Source organism: Hirundo rustica, chromosome 4, assembly GCF_015227805.2.
Source record: "Hirundo rustica isolate bHirRus1 chromosome 4, bHirRus1.pri.v3, whole genome shotgun sequence".
Classification (NCBI taxonomy): Eukaryota; Metazoa; Chordata; class Aves; order Passeriformes; family Hirundinidae; genus Hirundo; species Hirundo rustica.
Genome location: NC_053453.1, coordinates 36,127,748 through 36,148,404, shown reverse-complemented (window position 1 = coordinate 36,148,404; position 20,657 = coordinate 36,127,748). Strand labels below are relative to the sequence as shown.

At 45.5% G+C, this 20,657-nt stretch overlaps 1 protein-coding gene across 1 annotated transcript; it reads right to left on the bottom strand.

Annotated features, from left to right (window-relative positions):
* Nucleotides 1-3,322: 3,322 nt before the first annotated feature.
* Nucleotides 3,323-19,888, bottom strand: KCNMB4 (potassium calcium-activated channel subfamily M regulatory beta subunit 4). Its single transcript, XM_040062791.2, has 3 exons — nt 19,538-19,888; nt 10,447-10,574; nt 3,323-4,097 (listed from the first exon to the last, which is right to left on the bottom strand). The coding sequence occupies exons 1-3, from the start codon at nt 19,874-19,876 to the stop codon at nt 3,929-3,931; spliced, it is 636 nt and encodes a 211-aa protein (XP_039918725.1). The 5' UTR covers nt 19,877-19,888; the 3' UTR covers nt 3,323-3,928.
* Between the last annotated feature and the right edge of the window lie 769 nt (nt 19,889-20,657).

Below are 20,657 nucleotides of genomic sequence, written 5' to 3'. Positions count from 1 at the left end.
CTGATTTGGCGGGCAGCTCCCATACTTGCAGTGCTGAACAAAGATGCTTGCACAGCACTTCCCTTCTGTTCACACTCAATCTACACCATCCCATGGTCTCACCAGCCCCACTGCCAATTTTAAATTTAATAGTTTTAATTTTTCAAGTAAGCCTTAGCAAATTGCATTAGACACTTCCTCAAGAATACTGAAGCCCTACCACTTTATCTATTAAAAGGTTTTAAACATTGACCAGTGTTTCCCCTTGCACCTTTCCCAGCTGGACCCTGACAGGATAACACCCGCTTGATGGGTGCTTTCGTGTTGTGTGCGAAGCGAGCTGTGTGGCAGCCCTCTGCGGACATTCCTGCTGCTGTGGGCATGACACCACAGCCTGGCTCAGCGAGGAGGGCTCCCAGGAGCAAACTGCACACAGGGGAACCCCAGACGGCAGCACCAGGACTGGGGTGGGCACGGCAGGCTGAGCCACGGCAGCAGGTGCATGGAGAGCTCTGCACTCTCGCACCTCGCAGATGCCTTTGTTCTGTTTAGGAAAAATCCCTCAAAACACACTTGGAAGTGCAAGTCTGGAAACAGAGACCTGTGCTACCTTCCCACTGCAATTCCCAACCTGCATCCTGCTGCGCCTACTGAAAAGCTGAGTTGAAAACAGTGCTTCAAATCCAGCAGTCTGTGCTGTGCCCCTGTCAAAGGGCTACATTTATAGCAGAGATTTTGGGTAATGATGTAAAATGCCTCTGGATTCTGCCATGACATCCCTCATCTGCTCCAAGTTTGAATTAAACTGTTCATTCAACAGTTAAATTTTCTAACTTTGTGAAATCTTGTCTGTTACTGGCAGCACAGAAACACACAAGCAGGAAAAAGGCAACAAAAAAATGCTTCTATTACTACAACTTTTAAAATTAATGTGAGAAACTAACAGAGAAAGATATTGCACAAACAAATACATTTAAACGCATTACATGAAAGAGAAGGCAGGTCTCCCTGAAGCAGAGCAATAGACAGCGTGCCAGAACAAAATTCCTCAAAGCAATGGAATAGAAATATTGAATAAAACGCAAAAGCCAACTCTGCAGATGGCTTTGGGAAAAGCAGCCACTCTGGCTGCAAATATGTTTCAGAGAATACACCACAAAACCTGGAAATCTGCAAAGCCAAGGAGGAAATCAGTGAGTAATCCACTAGAGGGAAATCCCCAGTTTCCACAATCAAGTACAGGGATTACAAAGACATTTCTAAATCAGTGAGGGATGGGATGAGACAGAAGACTGAATATTAGGATTTTGAGTTTTCCCCTCAGCGTCACATACTGCCATGCCAGGCATATACCTACTGCTGATCTTTGGATACCAATTTAGATATTTACCTTGGGGTGTTAATCTCCCAGCAAAATAATCTAATATCATCTCTGTAGCCATTACTTTCTTCCAGAGGCCTTTGCAAAGGCATTTCCAAGAGATTTAAATATATGATTGCCAAGCAAGTGAGCTGCATCTGCTTAATTTGCTTCTTGCCTTTTACTCAGAGAACCAGCTGTACGATTCACTCACAAAAGCTTCCGGAGCAAAGCAAGAGAGGATTTTGTTAATCTGGATTTGTGAGCCCCAAGGTACTGGTTTAAAATTTCATGATGAATCTGTGTCACTCTGTATTTCCTTCTCCCTTGGGAAAACAAAGGACGGATGTATGTAGAAAACCAGGCTTATTTCTCTTAAGTGTAAGAGGCTACCAAAAGGAAATAAATGAATATAATTTGACATCATCTTACTCAGATAACCAAACCACCCCATACCAGCAGCTTTATGTGATGTGCGGAGTGGGAGTAAGTAATATATATATTAAAAAATAGCAACCAAGACCCCAAATCAGACACACAATGCAGTGTTTCTGCGGGTTGCTGAGGCAAGAGAATTGCAGTGGATGCAAACAAGGCCACAGCAGTGAGACACGAGTGAAACAAAACACAGCGACCTTTGCAGGACAGCTCTTTCAGAAGTCTGCAGGTTTCCCCTGAGAGGCTGAGAGCTCACTATCTCTCTGCACCCAGCATATCCAGCACTGTTCTCTTCAGCAGGCAGTGACAGAAGGTACAAGTGTGAGCTGGATAGCAGGAATTGGAAATTCTACAGGACTGGAGGTGCTTGAACATATGTAACCAATGTCAACTGGGTCTTTCATACAGGGTAATGTGCCAAGAAGCATCAAGTTCCTACCCATACCAACATATTTCCTTGACATGCTTTGAAGGAACAGCTGTCCCAGGGTGGGCTGGGACCAGAGGGCACTCCAAAAGTCACAGAGCAAGTAAGAGGGAAAGCAGCGAATGACCTGCAGTCACTCTGCTGCCCTTACCATGCATCACCCTCATCACCGGGTACCCCAGTGTGCACAAGAGGTCTTACGGAAATCAATTCTAAATACAAAATACAATTAATCTGAAAAGGACACAGGGCAAAGCAAGCAGGTTTGTCATCCTGCCTTGTGCCAGCTAAGCTTTCAGGCTTTCAAATCTAGCACTTTTCTCATCCTCAGGAAACATTTCTGCTGTGTGTTAAAATCACAATAACCCCCAAGGTATTTACACATATACTAAGAATATCAGAGATTAGTACAATGCACAGTATGTTCAGAATTGCAGAATTGTTAATGCAGATGAAAGTGCTTTGACAGTAATCACTCACTTTCCTGACTTAGCCACATGGTTTTTCTTCTGCACAGCTGGTCCCAGGGTGGGGCAGCCCTGTGGGTACAGTGACAAGTGCCATGAAACTGCTTTGGCCCCAGCTCCTGAGTACAACACACAAAAATCTGCTCTGGGAGACTGCCACAAATATGGAACTCTCTGTGATGAGTAAGTGATCTGGAGCTGGTACTCCCATCACACACAGCAAGGAGCTGGGGCAAGCAGAGAAAACAGAGGCAGCAAGATTCCGTGCACACGCTGCCGTATGTTTTCTGGAGCATCCCCTCGGAGGGGACCTTCACGGAGCTGGTGCCACTGGGACAGGCAGTTCAGCAGCAAACACCCGCAGCCCTACAAGGAGTCCTTCTCTGGGGCTGTGAGTCACACCAATAACACACAGGCTCTCCTCAGCAAGCACTCAGGCACTCCACTATTTGGGCAAGAAGCCGGTAAAACATATACCTGTAAAACCACTACTGTAAAATCCCTGCTCCTTACAGCCTGCAGCATTTGTGGAGAGGGCATCTGAGAGGGGACAAGAAAAACTGTGGGGACTGAACACCACTGAGGCAATAAAGCTAGATCCAGCATTTAATCATCTTTTCCAATAACTGTTTCATTTTTTTTAGACATATTTCCGAGAGATTTCTACAATTCATCACAGTGAATGGGTGACAGTGAAAGATTTTGGCTAGACAGAAGGTAAAGTTTGAATTTTAAAATTAAGTTCTACACATTGGGAAAAAAAAAAAAAAAAATCAGCACAGTGTTATGGTTGCCTTAAAGCTAGGGAAAAAAAAAAAGTTAGAACCCCCAAAACAATTAGATTTTATTACTTTGGAAACATGTTCTATCTAAAGTAAGTATTTTAAATATTTAATATGACGCATTAGCAAAATCAGTTTGTGGAGATGAAGGTAACATCATCAGGGAGTTTTATGAACTGTCAACTTCTGGGTGGCTGCTCTTCAGCACTAACAGCACACAGCATATTTGGTGCAGCGTAGATTTTCTCTTTTTTTCGGTAGAATATACTTATTTAGTGCCATAGCAGAAGAAGCAATTAGCTGGCATTTCATGGGGCAATCTTCCAAGAACAATCCTGAGACAAGAGCAACTCCACCACAGATCAGTCCCTGGAAGGAGACACAGCCGGGTGCTCCCGCAGACCTGCAGGTGTGTCAGGTTGCCCCGCCTGAGACCTTCTTGCAGGTTCTTCTTTTCCTTGAGCAGCCTTGTCACTCATAAATGCTTCTTCTTTTTTATTGCCTCTGCTCTGACAGCCAAGCTCTTGGCACAGATGGTCAGGACCACAATGAGGACTCCAACCAGGAAAGTCACCACAGGCCAGAGGAAGCAGTGCAAGAGAACTGTCTCATCATGCGTGCGCTTCAGCATCACATCATCTGGCCTGTAAAGAGGAGGAACAGAAGATGGAGAAAATATAAATCAACATAATATTGTCAATTCATCATAAGTGGAAGTCATCTAAGATGGTATGAGTAAAGGTGCTTTATTTGCCAAAGTGCTAGAAAATTATAAATGGACCATTGCATTCACTGCTTGCATTTGCCATTTTATCACCAGCACTGGTGGCAGACTGTAAGAACTTGTCCACTTGCCATGTTTACAGGCTAACAAGTTCATTTGGATTAAAAAAGAAAAAAGAAATAAACAAAAAAGAAAGAAAAGTGTTGATGCTTTACATCTTCCAGGGAATGTGGTCATCACAAACAGCCATGAGAGATACAGTATTATACTGACTGTGGACTGCAAAACCACTCTGGCAAAAACATAATAGCAGGCAGCATTTATACGTATCTAACTCAAATGTTATCAGGCCCAGTGAAATGGATTTAATCAGTAATTAAATCCTTGCTCTTAGCTTTGACCACTGATGTGTTTGTTTGTGGGGCTGTATGGAGGCTCCTGATGAAGCAATCCCCAGCTGTGGTTTGGGTCTGGGCAGGGAGCTGGTCTCTGTCCTCAGCACTGGATGGCTGGTGGCCCAGGCTAGCCCAGCTGCACTGGCAGGCAGCAGCCTGCACGACATCTATCCCCACGAGGACTACAGCCTGCCCCGGGGTGGCCAAGGCTCCCAGCTCCGCTCCTGCCCTGCAGTGGCTGTTCCAGCAATAAGCTGTGATCTGGGGCTGCAGACAGCAGTGCCTCAGCAGACTTGAGTAGGCTCCTACAGAAACAATTTGGTGAGACTCCCACTGAAGGTCTGAACCTCCTTGCCTCCACCAGCAGCATCTATGAATCTTAAATGTTTTGAAAACCATAGGTACCAAAGGTAGCAGCAATGGATGTCAAACATTCATTATGGATGTGACAGTGAATTAGTAATTTTAAAGAGTTTTCCTCTTGGAAAGGAGCCAACGAAAAAGCCTTTAAGTAAGTCCTGAGCTGAGGTTTGGGTTTAGATAGGTATTACTGCTATTTTTAGGTATTGCAAGGGTCCCTGTGCACTGGTGTGGCCTCACCTTGATTCCTGTGGGGAGTTTTGGGTGCCATGATATAAGAAGGATGTTAAGCTGTTGGAGAGCATCCAAAGGAGGGACATGAGGCTGGTGAGGGGCCTTGAGGGGAAGCCATATGAGTAGTGGCTGAGGTCACTGTTTGTTCAGTGTGGAGAAGATTGAGGGGAGAGCTCATTGCAGTTACTTCCTCAAAAGGGAAAGAGGAGGGGCAGGCACTGATCTCTTCTCTGTGGTGTCCAGTGACAGAACCCAAGGAAACGGCATGGAGCTTTGTCAAGGGAGGTTCAGGTTGGGTTTTAGAAAAACGGTTCTTCATCCACAGGGTGGTTGGGCACTGGAACAGGCTCCCCAGGGAAGTGGTCACAGCACCAAGACTGAGTTCAAGAAACGTTTGGACAGTGCTCTCAGGCACATGGTGTGACTCTTGGGAATGGTGCTGTGCAGGGTCACCAGCTGGATTCAATGATCCTTGTGGGTGCCTTTCAATTCAGAGTATTCTGTGATTCTGGGGCACTTGAAACAGTAATGTAACTGCTTTGGGTTTGCTTGGCAAAGCTAGTAGTTTTGACTTCTCATGCTACTTTTTTAAAGGTGATCTGCCTGTGCCCACAGTCTGAATGCTTGTTGTTCTACTTGGAAACAGAAAAGGAAAAGTGCTCTGTACTCAGAAGAAGATTTCTCATGGTAAAGACTGGTCTTTGCTGGAAAGTCTAGGAGCATCACTCCCCTGGTGCCGAGGCAGCGATGTTGAACCCAAAGGAGGCACCTCATGCCTAGAAATGTGTTTCTTTTCCCTGTGAAAATCAGCAGATGTAATTAAATTTGTTGCCTTGTTCCTGTAAGTACAGTGTCTTTAATAAACTTATCTTTGATCTGTGACTTTATATAGTACTTCAGTTCAAAGATGTTGGCAGCAGGGTTGTGCATATTCCCCCTAAGCCTGATTATTGGCAGTCTCTTCTTTTCAGCAATGCTGCCATTCAAGTTTCCAGTAAATGTAAAACCTCTTGAAGGGATGCCCCCAAAATCCTGACACCAGTTATCTGTGCACAAAACAGCAGCAGAGGCAAGAAAGAGATCTAGTGGGACAAAAGGGGGAAACCACCCAATGATTTCAAGCCATGCTCAGGCATTCAGATCTGGTTCTTGCTGCGAACGGTGATGGCCACAGTGCAGCACCACCACTGCCCAGCAGCAGTCCCAGGGTGAAACAACAAACTGAAAAAAATCCCAGAAGAAGCCTTTGCCTTAATCCTGAAAACACAGCTTTCCTTTTTACTGAACAGACAAGGAGGAATGAATTTTGTTTACATTGCTAAAAGGTGAGACCAGAACTTATTTTTAGCAGGACTTTGAGCTTGGGGCTAGACCCTTGTGGAGCTTTGAACACGGCTAACTGGATTAGTTGTTGCATTATACAACAGATCCCTATTAGGTTCTGCCAGGTAGTTCAAACAGACACCAGATAAAACAAGTCTCCATCAGAGCCTTCAGAGCAATTACTGAACATCATGGGGAGAAATGCAATGCAGGGATTACCAAAAAGCCACATAGGACCAAAAGGTTATAGGCACATAAGCATTTCAGTCATCACTTTTGAACAACACTATGAACCTTATGTCACATAATACCTGACAGAGGTGAAGGGGCAGGATAGGAAATATTACAAATACAAATATTTTTGTATTCAAACAATCTGGATTTAAAGATGCTTGCAATACACTGTTGGTTTTTTCCCACAGATATTCACATCCCTTCGCTCTGACAAGCAGTTATTTTTTCCCTTATCGTTGCAAGATGCAGAGATCCTCAGCTGGATGACTGCATGCAGAGGCAGCACAGTGTCTTACTGACAGTAAAGTCCTTTCCCCCTCGGGCCCAAGCACTGCTCTACAGGTGGAGGGAATTAATTTAGAAAACTGTGAAGTAACAAAGCAAACCAAGATTTATGTTCCAACATTTTATGGATGAGCAGCCCTACTACCTGAGCACCCTTGGCTTACACACGTAATTATTCTGAGGTAAGTGGGAACCCTGCAGGGCACCCCAAGAACATACAGGTTGTCACTAACCACTTGACAGGGTTTGTTCTTCAAATCTCTGATGAATTTGTGTACAGCATCCTGCAGCAAACACAGAGGAGGTTAAAGCATGGCTGGCTCATCTGCTCATCTGCTGTGCAGCAGCAAAGGAAACACAGAGCTTTCTTGCATATGGGACAAACCCAGAGCTAGCAAGCAGTAACACCACATAAATCAGCCAATAATAAGAAATGGCTTGACACAGGTTGCTCTGCCTCTCTCTGCATGGCATTAGACAGTGAGGCCTGAGCTCATGGCGATCTTAGTTTCTCTCTTTTGTTCTTGTCATGGATGTCAATAAGACCTGGAACATTAAGAAATAAATCTCCCCCATCCTGCCTGTTCTCACAGGCCTCTCACATTAGGGCATGCAGCTGTGGCCTTTGTTTGTCTGAGATCATGACTGCAGACCCCTGGGATACTCAGTGCAGTGGGAGATCCAGAACACCAAAGCCCCTGAGCTCAGTGCCTTCTCAAACCTTTGGGAACAGCCTGAGAACTTCAGCTGAATTTGTCCTTTAATTTAGAGTCTGAAACACTGAAGCTTGGTTTCTGCTGTGCTGGGCTTCCTTCAGGCTGAGGTATCACTGTGTCAACAGACAGGCACCTTCACCAGACATCCCGCAAAGCAACTTTCCCACACAGCTTGGGCCCCTTGTCCCAAAGCTTGTCAGAGAAGAGCGGGACACTAAAGTTAAGTGCCTGCAGTGGCAAAGCAAAACTTCGCTCTTCAGTAAAGCACTGAGCTCCAAGGTAAGCTGCACTTTGGTTTCCTAAGATAGATGTCAGGAAGTTAATTTTGCTGGGCAGTTAGATTTATAGTAACTAAGAATGGTTGAAATTTCCAAGTCTGTTTCTCATCCATTTTGTATAACTTTAAACTGTAAGAATGGCATCCCTTTTTTCATCTTTTCAAAATAACCTGTTGAAACCACCAAACTGAAAGGAAGATGTTACCCAACAGTACAGTCTGCATGCAGCAACAGTTCTCACAATGAAGATGAAGTAAATTCAATGAAGAGGAGATGATGTTCATTCATTGCCTGTATATTTATCTAGAACTTTATTCTGCTGTTTCAAAGGAGGGAGTATTAAAATTACAAATACTACATTCTCTAAGGAACTATTTACTCTATGTTTTATACAGACTGACAGAGAACAGTTAGCTTATCCACACAGTGAAAAATACTATCAGAAGACATGCACACTTCTATTTTGAAAGGAACAGATTTCTCCCTCAGTTCATTATGGTTTCTTTTTACTGCTTTGCAGGCTGCCTAGTCATCATTGCTCTAAAAGTATATCCAAGCAAGCACATTCTTAGTCAGCAGAACTTATCTCCCAAAGCTCATTACTATCTCCAGAAGAAAATGGATGGTGTACACATTTCAGTTTAGACCACCTTCTAGTATCTCTGGCAGCAAGCCTCTCTTATGCTGGGCATGAATTTTTGTATGATCAGCGAAAGGCAGTGTTTCAAGGCAGCCATTGTGCTGGCAAGAGCTTTTAGCAGTATAGGATTCAGCATCTTTAGGGAAAAAACCCTTCCTGAGTGCTGCCCAATTCCTCAGTGCCAGCTTACATAAATGTCAGACGCTAGGCAGCTTTGTCTTTGCTTCACCAAAATGTAGTGTGAGAATCAGCTCACATAGCTTTGGACACCTATCACCCCACAGTCCTTTACAGGAGACAAACAAACATCTCTGAGCATCTGATCCATATCAAGCATTTACTTTGGGGTAAGATGTAAGGCTTCTGTTTCCCTCCACCAACTAAAAAAGTTAACTTTCACATCATCCTTTCCACACCAGTTTAGATGTATCCTAGCCATGAACTCTCCTGCAGACAATCCCATGTTTCTGACTCCCCTGCTCACTCGGGCACTGGGTGGTGCAAGTCCTGGTTCAAAGGAGCACAAGGAACTGCCCAGAAAACACCTGCCTGCCCAGAAAAACCAAAATTGTAACTCGGCTCCTGGTTACCAGATCCAAGCACTGGTACCTTGTGGACCAGAAGACTCCTAAAAAGGTCCCTTACAGGTCTGATGTCACCACAGAGAGTGCCCTGAATTTTAACCTCTGCATGCTGTAAGCAACGCTTCTTTCCACTCTAAAAGAAAAAAAAAAAAAAAAAAGAAAAAAAAAATGCTACAAGGTTTTGGTGGTGACCCTCTTCAAAGAGTTAACCAGGGACAACAAACTCATCTGGGGCATGCCGGCTCGGTCTACAGTCTCTCCAGGGAGACAACTATGGTAGTCAGCCTAGGACAAACCTGAAGCCCCCAAGGCACTCAGCGGGACACCCTCAGGAGAGTCAGGCATTTCTCTGCCTGCCATCCATTTTCCTCCTGCTTGTCCTTCTGAACTTGAATATCTGGTGCCCACACTCCCACACTGAGCCCTGATTGCACCTGCAATTCACGAGCTATTCCCTCACCTATTTAACTTCCAAGTGTTTGAGGGATAGGACTAACCTCCTGCTGCAGCCACATTACCTTTTATTTCCTGGCATATCACCATCAGAAAGAGATAGGAAAAAGCACTCCCTCCCCTTTCTGTTTACTGGAGGAAGGAAAGCACACTTCACTCTCACACACATGGAAGTCACATCAACACTGAAAGTAAAAGAACTGAAAGAGAAGTGGAGAAGCTTTAGGTCACAACTTTCTACTCTGTGAGCATGTATGAAACCTGGCAGTTCTGTTGCTGTTTATTACACATATCTGATCCATTAATCCTCTGCAAACACAATTACACAATTATTACACAATTATGAGTTAGTTTGTAGTATTTACTGATCTCCCCTTTTCTTCCTTGAACACAGTAGAGTTCCTTTTCTATGGAGGAAAGAAATGTCAATATCCACACCAGAAATTTGCCATTGAGTGTTAAAAGTCAAGATGCTTTTTGCTATAAAAATTGCATGTCTTAAGGAAAGTTTTTCTCAGAGTTTTATGTTTTTACTTCAAGTGGTAAAAATACCCCTTTCGTTTCTATATAGCTTTTCCTCAACAGAGCTGTCTTGCAAAGTTCTGCACCGGGCTCTTTGTGTTAAAACCACTTTGCCCTGGAGGGGGTTGGTCTCTGTGTGTGTATATACATATGCATGCATTTATATGTATTTTCAAACAGAACCAATGGACAGCTGTTAAGCAGATGCATAAGCACTCCTTCCTAGCCAAGTGGAGATTACTCACCTCAAGTGCTGGTTAAAATAGCATGTAAATGGTTGAGAACCCACTTTCTCTTTCCAGTATTTCTGCTTGTATGTGACGTTCTCAGAGTTCTCCTGATCATCTCTTGCACAGGGAGGGATGTATGAACACTGCCAAGACACATTGCAAAACAGAGTTACTGCTGTGCTCAAGAACTCAGGGCATCACTTCTCTGCATTTCCTCATGGTACCAGGGTGACTGGAATGGACACAGAATAATAAACAAAAGCTCCAAAGAAACAGAAAAGAAAGATTAGCTGAACTTCATTTCAATTGCTAATTATTCTGTACAGGTACTGCAGAAGAATATAGTAGCATTCCAGAGGAAAATAAAGGCTTTGCCATGTTTGTTCCACTCTTAGACCAAACCACCTCATAATATCTCGGAGTTTGGCAGGATGAATGTGAAAATGATCGTTTCATTTGGATGTATTCCTAGCCAGCCACATGGATTGGATTTGAATAACTTCCTATTTTCAGTGAGACATGTAATCACAAGGTTTGTTAAGTATCATGCTAATAAATAACCCAAAGAGTGCAGCAAGCTTTCCCAGATGATGGGATATCGGGCTGCTGTTCACTGTTAAAAGAAGGCATTCTTCAACTGTTACAACACAAGGAAAGAAGAAATAAGGTTCACAGCCCTGCTTCAGAAGAAAGGTTCAGCCTCTGCTTCTGCTGTACAGAAGTCAAGGAGAGTTGAGCATGCAGCTAAGCTATCTGCAGGTCTCAGGCTCAGACATCTGCTCAAAGCCCAGAGATCAAGGGAAATTCCTTCCCCAGCTTGGTGCCCCTGGGACTGGGCTTTCAGAGGCTCACCTTTGGGTCACTCGTGCACACACACACACACACACACACACAAATATATACACACATATACCTTGTTTCCAAGTCTTTGACACACCACCCTTAAGTTCCAGCCACATGCAGTTAAAAAAGAGAAAACAAAGAGTGCATTGAATCAAGTGTCAGCCCTGTCAGAGTTCAGTGTCCAAGCACAATCCCTCTCATTTTTACCAGGCATCCATAGAGGAGATCATGACAGGAGATGTCGAACCACACTGAGTAACACAGCTTAACTGATCCTCCCATAACACAGAGGTTTTTCACCCTGCAGGACATATGAATGCCAAGACCCCAGGCGCACACACTGAATTTTAATTCCTTTAAAACTGGGAGCTGCAAACAAACAACAAAAAAAATGTGTGACTGGAAAGATAAAAAAAAGCTTCCTAGTTAGGAAGGATGAGGAAGCAGGAGGTGAAAGGTGTGGGAAGCCCCTAAAGGAGGGCACACATATGATCACAACATTCATTTCTCCACAGTACCCTGAAGGCAGTAGCAGCAAGGAGAGCGATACCCTCTCTAACATGAGAATAAAGATCATCCTGACTCACTGTGCCTTGTGAGTGCTTCCTCTCCTTCTGCTGAGGTTTTACAGGGGCCTACCCTACCCCCAGCTGCAATCTATACCTAAGATGTACAGACCTACAAGTCCATGTTCACCATACAACAGCTTGAAGATTCCAAGCTTCCCAATTCCAAAGGCAAGGGAGAAATCTCAGGACTTCATTCCCCTGATCATGCAAAATCTGACCACTTCTGCCAGCACCTGCAATTGCTGCCAGTGTCTTGCATGCTTCAGAATGAAAGAATCTGCAAGGTCTTCCTTGCTTCTTCCAAACTGAAACCTACCTTTTCCACATTGGATCCCCATTTTCACATGGACTCCTGTCTGGTGTTGCCATGGCGCAGAGCTCCCTCTAGTTCCCTGTTCACAGGACCCTAAACAAGGATTGTCCCACTGCTGAAGACGAAAGAGAAATGAGCAGCAACACCACTCTACTTCAGAAACCAGAATGCAGGATTTATCACATACTGTTATTGCCATCTTGGATAATATTCCTCGGTCAGCAGAATTTTTGTTTTGGTTGTCCACTTTGGAGGCATCAAACACCCCCCTTTTTCCTCCACGCTCCCGGTGCATAAACACATCTGTGCAGCAGATGGGCAGAGTCAGCGAATTTGGCACGAAGACACCTGAGAGCACTGCTGGCTCTGCTCTGACCCCCTGACAGCACCAACGTCCTGCACCATCCCAGCTGGTCCCCTCCTCCCTGCTTGGCCCGGGGTCCAGCACTTCCAACATCCTCCACTCTGTTTTCCATTATGGAGCATTTCCTGCTTTGGAAACGGCACCATATCCTGTGAGTTGTGCACTCACTGCCTACATCTGACTGTAATCAGAGTCCTGCCCTTCCCTTCCCAAGCCTCCAGCTTGTAGGTAGCCCCCAGCTTTTAGGGGCTCTAGAAAGAGCTCCCAAACCAGCCACTATTTCGGCAGCACACAAAAAGCAGAACTAGACAAAACAGCTAAATACCAATAGACACTATTTTGCCTAAACTCACCCAGCTATCTCGAAACTCCTATTCCTGTGATGCTGGCTCCTGTACACGTATTTCCTCTATCCCCTGAATGTTTCCTCCTCCTGGCTGAGCCTACTGCTGTCCTCTGCTATGAAAGTGCAACTGCCCCACCAGTCCTGGTTAAACTTTCTCCGGATCCTTCAGAGACCCTCCAACTCCACAAAATATTACTTGAATCCTTCACAAAGTTCATAACTTGGTGAACTGTTTGTTAGCCCAGTCCTGAGTTTCAGGCTTAGAAACAACCAGAGAGGTCCCTTTTCCCAAGAGATGTCCATCTGAACAGACAAGCATCAGGCTTTAACAGTCTCCCAGGACACTTCATCACAGAGTGCTTCACATTTTTTTCCCATCAGTCCCCATGCTCTTAGCTCCACATGAAGATATTAAAAATTGAGGTTTTCAGGGCAGGGATATTTCTTGATTTGGAAAATGTAAAGAGGCCCACAGACAGTTTCTCCAGGCAACATTTCCATATTTTCCCATGCCAAAGTAAGACAGCATATAGGAGTATTGCCAGTATCTACAAGTGGGACACCTGGAAGTTTGGCACAACAGCAAATGCTTTCCATAACTCAAACTTCATGCCATTCTCTGCACAAGTAATCCCAACTGGCAGAAAGCATGCTGGATACATTTCTACCTCTTCCTCTTTATTTTCATGTGGAGAACACAAAGGAGGCATCCAGGGTTATGCTATAAATTGATGTGGCCTCACTGCTTCCGCCTGTTGAGGATTAACAGTCTTGAAGAGAGGAGTGGTCTCTGTCCGAATATGAATCCCAGGGGCCACCCTGAAACATCAACTCAATGTGACAAAGGCCTCTAGCCACAGAAAACACCCAAGGTGCAATCCCAGTGTGAACATATCCGCTGCTGCACAAATACTGGAGCTTGTTTTCCTCCCCAGGATGCCAGCACAGTCCCAACCAACCCAAGGTGCTTTTTGTCCCTTTCCCATCCACGTATGGGCTCTCTTTACTCAGCCTCCCAAGCACACTTCTACGGCACTTTGCTTGACCAGCTCTATCACCCTCCAAAGCAGATTCAGCAGGCTGAATAAGATAAGATCACATCCTCACAAATTTTGCTGCTGTGAGTTGATGGATGAATGTGCAATAACTTCCACCTTGGCAATAGGCAGTTTCTGAGGCATTAATTCTGTAGTCATCCCTTACAAGACATGGCATGAAATACTGATGTCAAAACAAAAACAAATGCCAAATGAAAGCAAGCTAAGACACCAGTGAAAATGTCAGTGAGCAGCTAATCCATCTTTACACCATGGTTTTGCAGGATGTGTATTTGTGTTTGTTGTGGGATGCTCCCACTTCAGTGTCTCTGTAGATGCATGGGAAGATTCCTGGTCCTCCTGAACACTTCATGAGGGCAAATATTCTCCCATACCACAGAGAAAGAACAGACACATGAACTCTTGACTATGGTTTAAGTTCCAGGTTGCATTTCATGTTTTTCAAAGATCAATTCTTGCCTAATACAGTCACATTTTTAATATAAAAGACAGGTTTTGTAAACTATAAGACAAGTCCAAGAAAGTTTCAAATGTGAAGAGACATCCCAACCCAAAGTAGAAGCAATTCAGCCCAACAGAAGACAAAACAAAGTAATTCAGGATCAAGACTTCAAACTCAGTTTCCAAGTGACAAGTGGAGGATCATCCTCCTGGCTCCTGGTGAACTGTGGGACGGAGCGTGTATCATTTGTTTGGTGTGGCACAGCCCCACAACGCATGCTGGAGTAGATATCCACCTGCTGCCCATGGCGGACCTCACACCACAGCAAAGGGATGCCCAAAGGAGGTTGTGACTCTGAGGGAAGTCTACATGGGAGCGGGGTCCTGGCAGGATCTGTGACCTTGTGGAGAGAGGAGCCCACACTGGAGCGGGTTATCTGGCAGGACTTGTGACCCTGTGGGGGATCCATGCTGGGGCACTTCATGGAGGACTGCCTCCTGTGGGAGAGACCCCACACTGGAGCAGGGAAAGAGTGTGAAGAGGAAGGAGTGTGATGAACTGACCACAGCCCACATTCCCTGTCCCTCTGTGCCAGTGGGAAGGAGGAGGTAAAGAAAATCAGGAGTGAAGTTAAGCTCAGGAAGAACAGATGGGTAGGGGAAAGGCATTTCTAGATTTGATTTTATTTCTGCAGTACCCTTCTCTGATTTAATTGGCAATAAAGCAGATTAATTTATCTGAGTCAAGTCCATTTTTCCCATAACAATAAAGGGTTAGTGATCTCTCCCTGCCCTTATCTCCACCCACAAGCCTTTCATTATATTTTCTCTCCCCTGTCCACACCCGAGGTGTGATACAGCAGCTTGGGTGGGGACCCGAAGTCCAGCCAGGCATGGGGTCAACCCAACACATCAAGCAATGTATGAGCTTCTCCTAACTTTGTGTGTGTCATTCACTATGGAAGAGAGGAAGAGCAGCCACAGCCGTCCCACTGGGGCAGGACATGAGCAGGTGAGCTCACTCCATTAGCACAAAAAATTTCCCCCTCCCAGCTGAGTGTCCTGAGGGAATTGGAGCTGAGCACCATGTCTGGTTTTCACCTGCATCTGTCAGTGAGGATGATCATCATCAGCACAACCCACTGGGAGTGATCAAATCCATGACCCCCCACAGAGGCTCGAGGGAGGGAGTGCTGCCCCAGGTGAGACAAGTGGGTGATAGAGTTTATCCATGGCCCCTGGGCCCGCTTCCAGAGGAACTGCTAGGCAGCATCCGCACAGTTTGCCTGTCGCAGGTACGGGCCCAAACACAGTCTGAATGCTTCACCGGAGGCACCAGACTCTCACAAAATTATTGTGAAGTTGTGTTTTGTTATGAAACCTCCTCTGCCATGGGGCATATTTAAGAAAGTCAAAAAATTAAGCCCAATTCCATTTATAAGTGCAAAGAAGACATGACTGCACATCCTCTTGTCAAGTGGAGGCATTATACAGAGAAGCGTGACAGAAGCACAGGCAGATGTGCAGTGCTGACAAGGGGCAGCAGCTGGTTTGCTCCCTTGCCTGTGGACAAGGATGGGGAGAACCAGGTCCTGCTGCACAGCTGCTAACATCTGTCCTACCTGTCATTCCCCTAAAAGTTTCTTTGGCAAAACAGGGGGCATCTTCTTCCAACCTTACGCTTAACTGCAGATATAGAAAGGGAACTCTCTAAAAATCCAGAAAGCAGACATTTTTTAGCAGCTGTCATTCTCCCCTGACGTACTCATTTTCCCCAGGCAGAGCTACGGCCTCGTCCCTGCACTGGCTGTCTGCGCCACCGACATACCCAATGGCCGGAGAGTGATAGTGACAAATTGACTTTGGAATTAATCCCTCTTAAGCCTTATCTCAAAGATTATTATTGCTATCAAGGCAGCTGAAGAAAGGCTACTGTCACTCCAATAAATTTCTTCCTCTGCGACAGCAATCAAAAAAAAAAAGAAAAAAGAAAAAGAAATCCGCAGATCACTCAGACTGAACACAAATGTAATCGTGTCCGGTGCTTTATATACACGTTCCTGGATTAACTCTGATCCAGCTACATAATCTTTTAAGAGCTAAAATGAATCCTAGGCTGTACAATGATGTGATTATCTTAGAAAGCAAGAGAAGAGAGAGAAAAAAAAAAAAAAAAATCCCGCATCTAGAGAAAGGTTTTTCCTCACTAGAACAGATAGATTTATATCTGTGATATGTTTCTATGTCACCATACTCTGCTACACAAAGTAGAAGATTTTTAATCAAATGCACTGGGAATTTTGGGGGGGAGTGAAGCTGCCACCTGATTTAGTATTGTTGTGTGTTGTAAGGAGTATGAACAATGCCTTTTCCACACTATTGATTTACAGGGAAAAATCGCTACTCTACAAAGAGAAGCAGCTAAGCAGGAAGTAAAGTTTAAAAACTGTTCAAAACCAAATAAGTGTTCTTTTTCCCTTCTAGCTAGTTGCAACAGATTAACATGTTGTATGTATGCCTAAGTGCATGAACACAAGGAAGCATAGTGCAAAAATGTGATGGGAACAGGAAGGGTTAAACAGCTCTCTAAGTGTTTGTTCATAAATACGTACAGGATCCCGAGCATTAAATCCAGCATGTTCCTACTCCGTGGCTCTAACTAATGTATTTCAGCATAAAATATTGAAAGCTTTTAAAGACAGCGAGATTCTAAATCAAAAATTAAGGGGGAGTGTTACTGTTTGGCTCCACAAATGTTGAACTAGGGAGAAAAAAAGGGAAAACCAAAGCAACAGATACAGACTTCAGTCCCTTACAAAGGTGTGTTTTCCTGATGAGACCTAACCAACTTCTCTTCTTATTTTGTATTTGTTTTACATAAGCTGTTTAAAGTAGGGGAAATAATTAAAGCACATTTTTTTCTACAGTTTTCCACTGAGTTAAATTCAATTACTACCAACGAATACAGTTACATCAAAAAAAAATGCATCCTTTCTGCTTGGTCACATCTGGTAAATCAGATTTAATCCTCAGCAATCAACATCTCAGGGTAAACAACCTACACCTAGAGATGCAAGGTGGAAGGTAAAGAAAACAGATTATATTTGTAAAAGCAGGAAAGTTCCACACACTGGCAACAGCCCTATTTTCTTATTAAGAGTTAACATGAAATTAATTGTTAAATAAAAGTAGTTTTTTGAGTGACATATACAGGCATTACTTCTGAAGCTCAGAGTGCCTCCCTCCAATTGCAATTCAGTCCCTGGGCAGGTGCAATCCTCTTCCCACCACACTTCCAGAAATAAAGAAGAAAATAGGGTTAAGAAGCAAAACCAAACCAAAACAAAACACTTGGACTACTCGGAAAGGTATTGTGGTCATGGTCCAATTTGAAAGCTGCCACTGAACCTGTGGATACTGCCAGAGTTGCTGAGCCCAGGCATTCTGGTGGCAATCAACGCTCACCTCCCATCTCCCACCTTCCATCTTTCTGGAGATGGCCACAACAGAGCCACAGGACCATGCTTGGGGTGAGCCATGCTGCACCCTCTGCTTTGCAATCAGGATCCATCCAGCACTGCAGCTCCAATCATTCATCACTTCTGAGCAGTGCCAACAATTTAATCCAAATCCTGTCAGATTTACCATCCTGCTACTTACTGTGCTGATTTTTACCCCAACCACCTTTCCAAGCTGCCAAGGGGAAAAAAGCAACCCTCAAACCCTGAGTGTGAAACTTAACCTGCCTTCCAAGGGACAGAGCACACCAGCACAAGAATGTCTGAGGAGATGTGAGGCTGCACATCCCAACTGGACAGCCAATCATGCTTCCCAGCCCCTGCAAACAGAGCCCTGCATCATGTTTAGCATGGCCCTTGGCACTATGTTATATCCACATCCTGGTCAAAGAGCTGAAATTTCCTTCTCCAGTACACTCCCAATTTCAAGTTTTTTCAGCAGCAGGAGGATTGCAACAATTTTTTTTCTTCTTCTTCTTCTTCAAACTACTTAATAAGATCTCCACTCAGATGTGTGCTGTCAAGGCCAGCATAAAAAGGAAGAGAAGGCAGAAAAACTGCCTTAAAAGAAAGAGAAAGCACAAATCACACGCTGCTTTCAGACTTCCCCAGTCTGCTGGAAGATGCAACTTCCACGAATTCTTCATTTGGTCCTTTTTCGTGTGGGTGATGGAGGAATTTAAGAATCAAAATTTCACGGAGAAAACTCCTATTTTGGCTCAGCCCCTTCCCCAGCTCCCCGCCAGCAGCGGCTCCGTTAACATTTCTCCGTGCGCTTCGGGGAAAGGCACAGGGAAGCGCCCACCCTCCGGGACGCGCGCTGCAACGGCACCGGGCGCTGTCCGAGCGCACACACCTCCCCGCCCGCAGCAGGAGTTCTCCTCGTCTCCTGGCCGCTGTCCCGGGGCTCCGGCGGGGAACGGCAGCGGAGCCTCCGCTGCTCTCCCTGCGCTCCGGGCGCCGGCGGGACGGGCTGGGAATGGGGCTGGCCGTGAAGTGTGGGAGTGTGAGTGTCTGTGTGAATCTGTGTGCATGTATCATACTAAGTATAGTATATAGTACAGTGTAATACACTATATAATACACTATACATTATACACAGTACGTTATACTGTGCTATATAGAATGACAAAATATCCCGAATCGGAAGGCACCCACTAGGATCGAGGCCAACTCCTGGTCCTGCACAACACAGCCCCAAGAGTCACACCATGTGTTTGAGAGCGAACGCTTCTTGAACTCTGTCAGGCTTTGTGCTGTGCTCCCCACTTCCCTGGGGAGCCTGTTCCAGTATTCAGCCACCCTCTGGGGAAAGGAAGAACCTTTTCCTAGTATTGAGCCTAAACCTTCCCTGAGACGCTGTATATATATGTGTGTGTTTATATATATATATAAGTATATATACACACACACATATATACACAACATATAAATATAGATGCACCATGTACAGTATGTTTATAGATATACAGATATACACTATAGAGATATTCTACTTTTTGCTGAGCGGCATTTGGGACGGATGCTCCCCCACTTCCCGAAAGAGAACCCCCCGCACCGAGCAGAGGGCGAGCGCCAGGAGCGGTGAAAGGGCACCGACCGCGGCGGGACCACCGCCCCGCATTTTGGGAGAGGAGGCGTCCGCGGGTCTCACCTTGGGGTTGGTGCGCAGCTGCCGCTCGTCCTCATGGAGCAGGGCGGGTGCGGAGGAGCGGGAGGTGCGGACCAGGACCTGCAGGCAGGGGTAGCGGGCGGTGCCGCGGCAGGCGGCCCCGCAGGAGAAGGTGCAGGCGAAGCGCTCCCCCAGCTGCCGCACCGCCAGCACCGTGCAGTTGGCGGAGCCGCCGCCGCCCCGCTCCTGCAGCGCCGGGCGAAGCCAGCAACAACCCAGACCCAAGAGGGAAAGCAAGCCGGCGGCGATGAGGAGGAAACCCAGCCGCATGCTCTTGTCCTCCGCCTCTGTGTACTCGTAAGCCGCCCGGCTCCTCGCCATCGCACGGCTGCCGCTGGCATCCGCCGCCGGGCACCGGCCACTGCCATCGGCTAAAGCTCCCGCCGCTCCCCGCCTCCCTCCCCGCCTCCTCCGAGGCTGACTGTGCGTGTAACCAGCACGAAAAAAAATTATAAATAAATAAAATGCAAATTTAATCCCGTCTGACCTAATTCAGGGCCCTCCGGGGGTGGAAAGGGACAGCTTGCAAACGGATTATCTAACCCCGGAGATTTGCTGTGCGGAGGGCTAGTCCGGATTAATACAGGGTACCATCATGCAATGTACAATATCTGAAAGAGGGTGGGTGGGGTCCTGTGGGTGCACTGTGGCCCCCCTTTAAGGCAACGTCTCACCACTGGCTCAGTTAAGTCCTGGAGAAGTCTTGTGTGAAGTCCTGTTTAGTACCCCCAGGCATCAAATCTGCAAAGTCTCTGTGCATGGAGGAGGAAACGGGTCTGTAATTAAAGAAATTAAATATCTACAAGTGAGAAGGCAGCTTCTATTTTCACCTTATTAATTGAGAAGAGACATAATGGGAATTGGCAAGATGTTAACTTTTTTGGGGTGCAGGGTAAAGTTTTCAGCTCCAAAACCAGCATCTGCGCAGCAGGGACAAGTGGTAACAGATAAGCAAGATGATAGCTATCACACAGAGGAATTGCTTTGAACAGGAAGGTACTGACCTTTGAAGGTTCACCCTAAGAAGTGCTCTCTTCCAAGCAGGTTTGCAAGAAAAGCAGCTGATTCAAGAAAAGATATTTATTTGGCAAATAAAATTTGG

Excerpts from the sequence above, each read along its gene's own strand:
- KCNMB4 (XM_040062791.2), bottom strand. The coding sequence starts at position 19,876 with ATGGCGAGGAGCCGGGCGGCTTACGAGTACACAGAGGCGGAGGACAAG. Across the intron at positions 10,575-19,537 it reads AGCTGCGCACCAACCCCAAG|TGTTCATACATCCCTCCCTG; the intron begins GTGAGACCCGCG and ends GTGTCTTGGCAG. Across the intron at positions 4,098-10,446 it reads TATTTTAACCAGCACTTGAG|GCCAGATGATGTGATGCTGA; the intron begins GTGAGTAATCTC and ends TCCTCTTTACAG.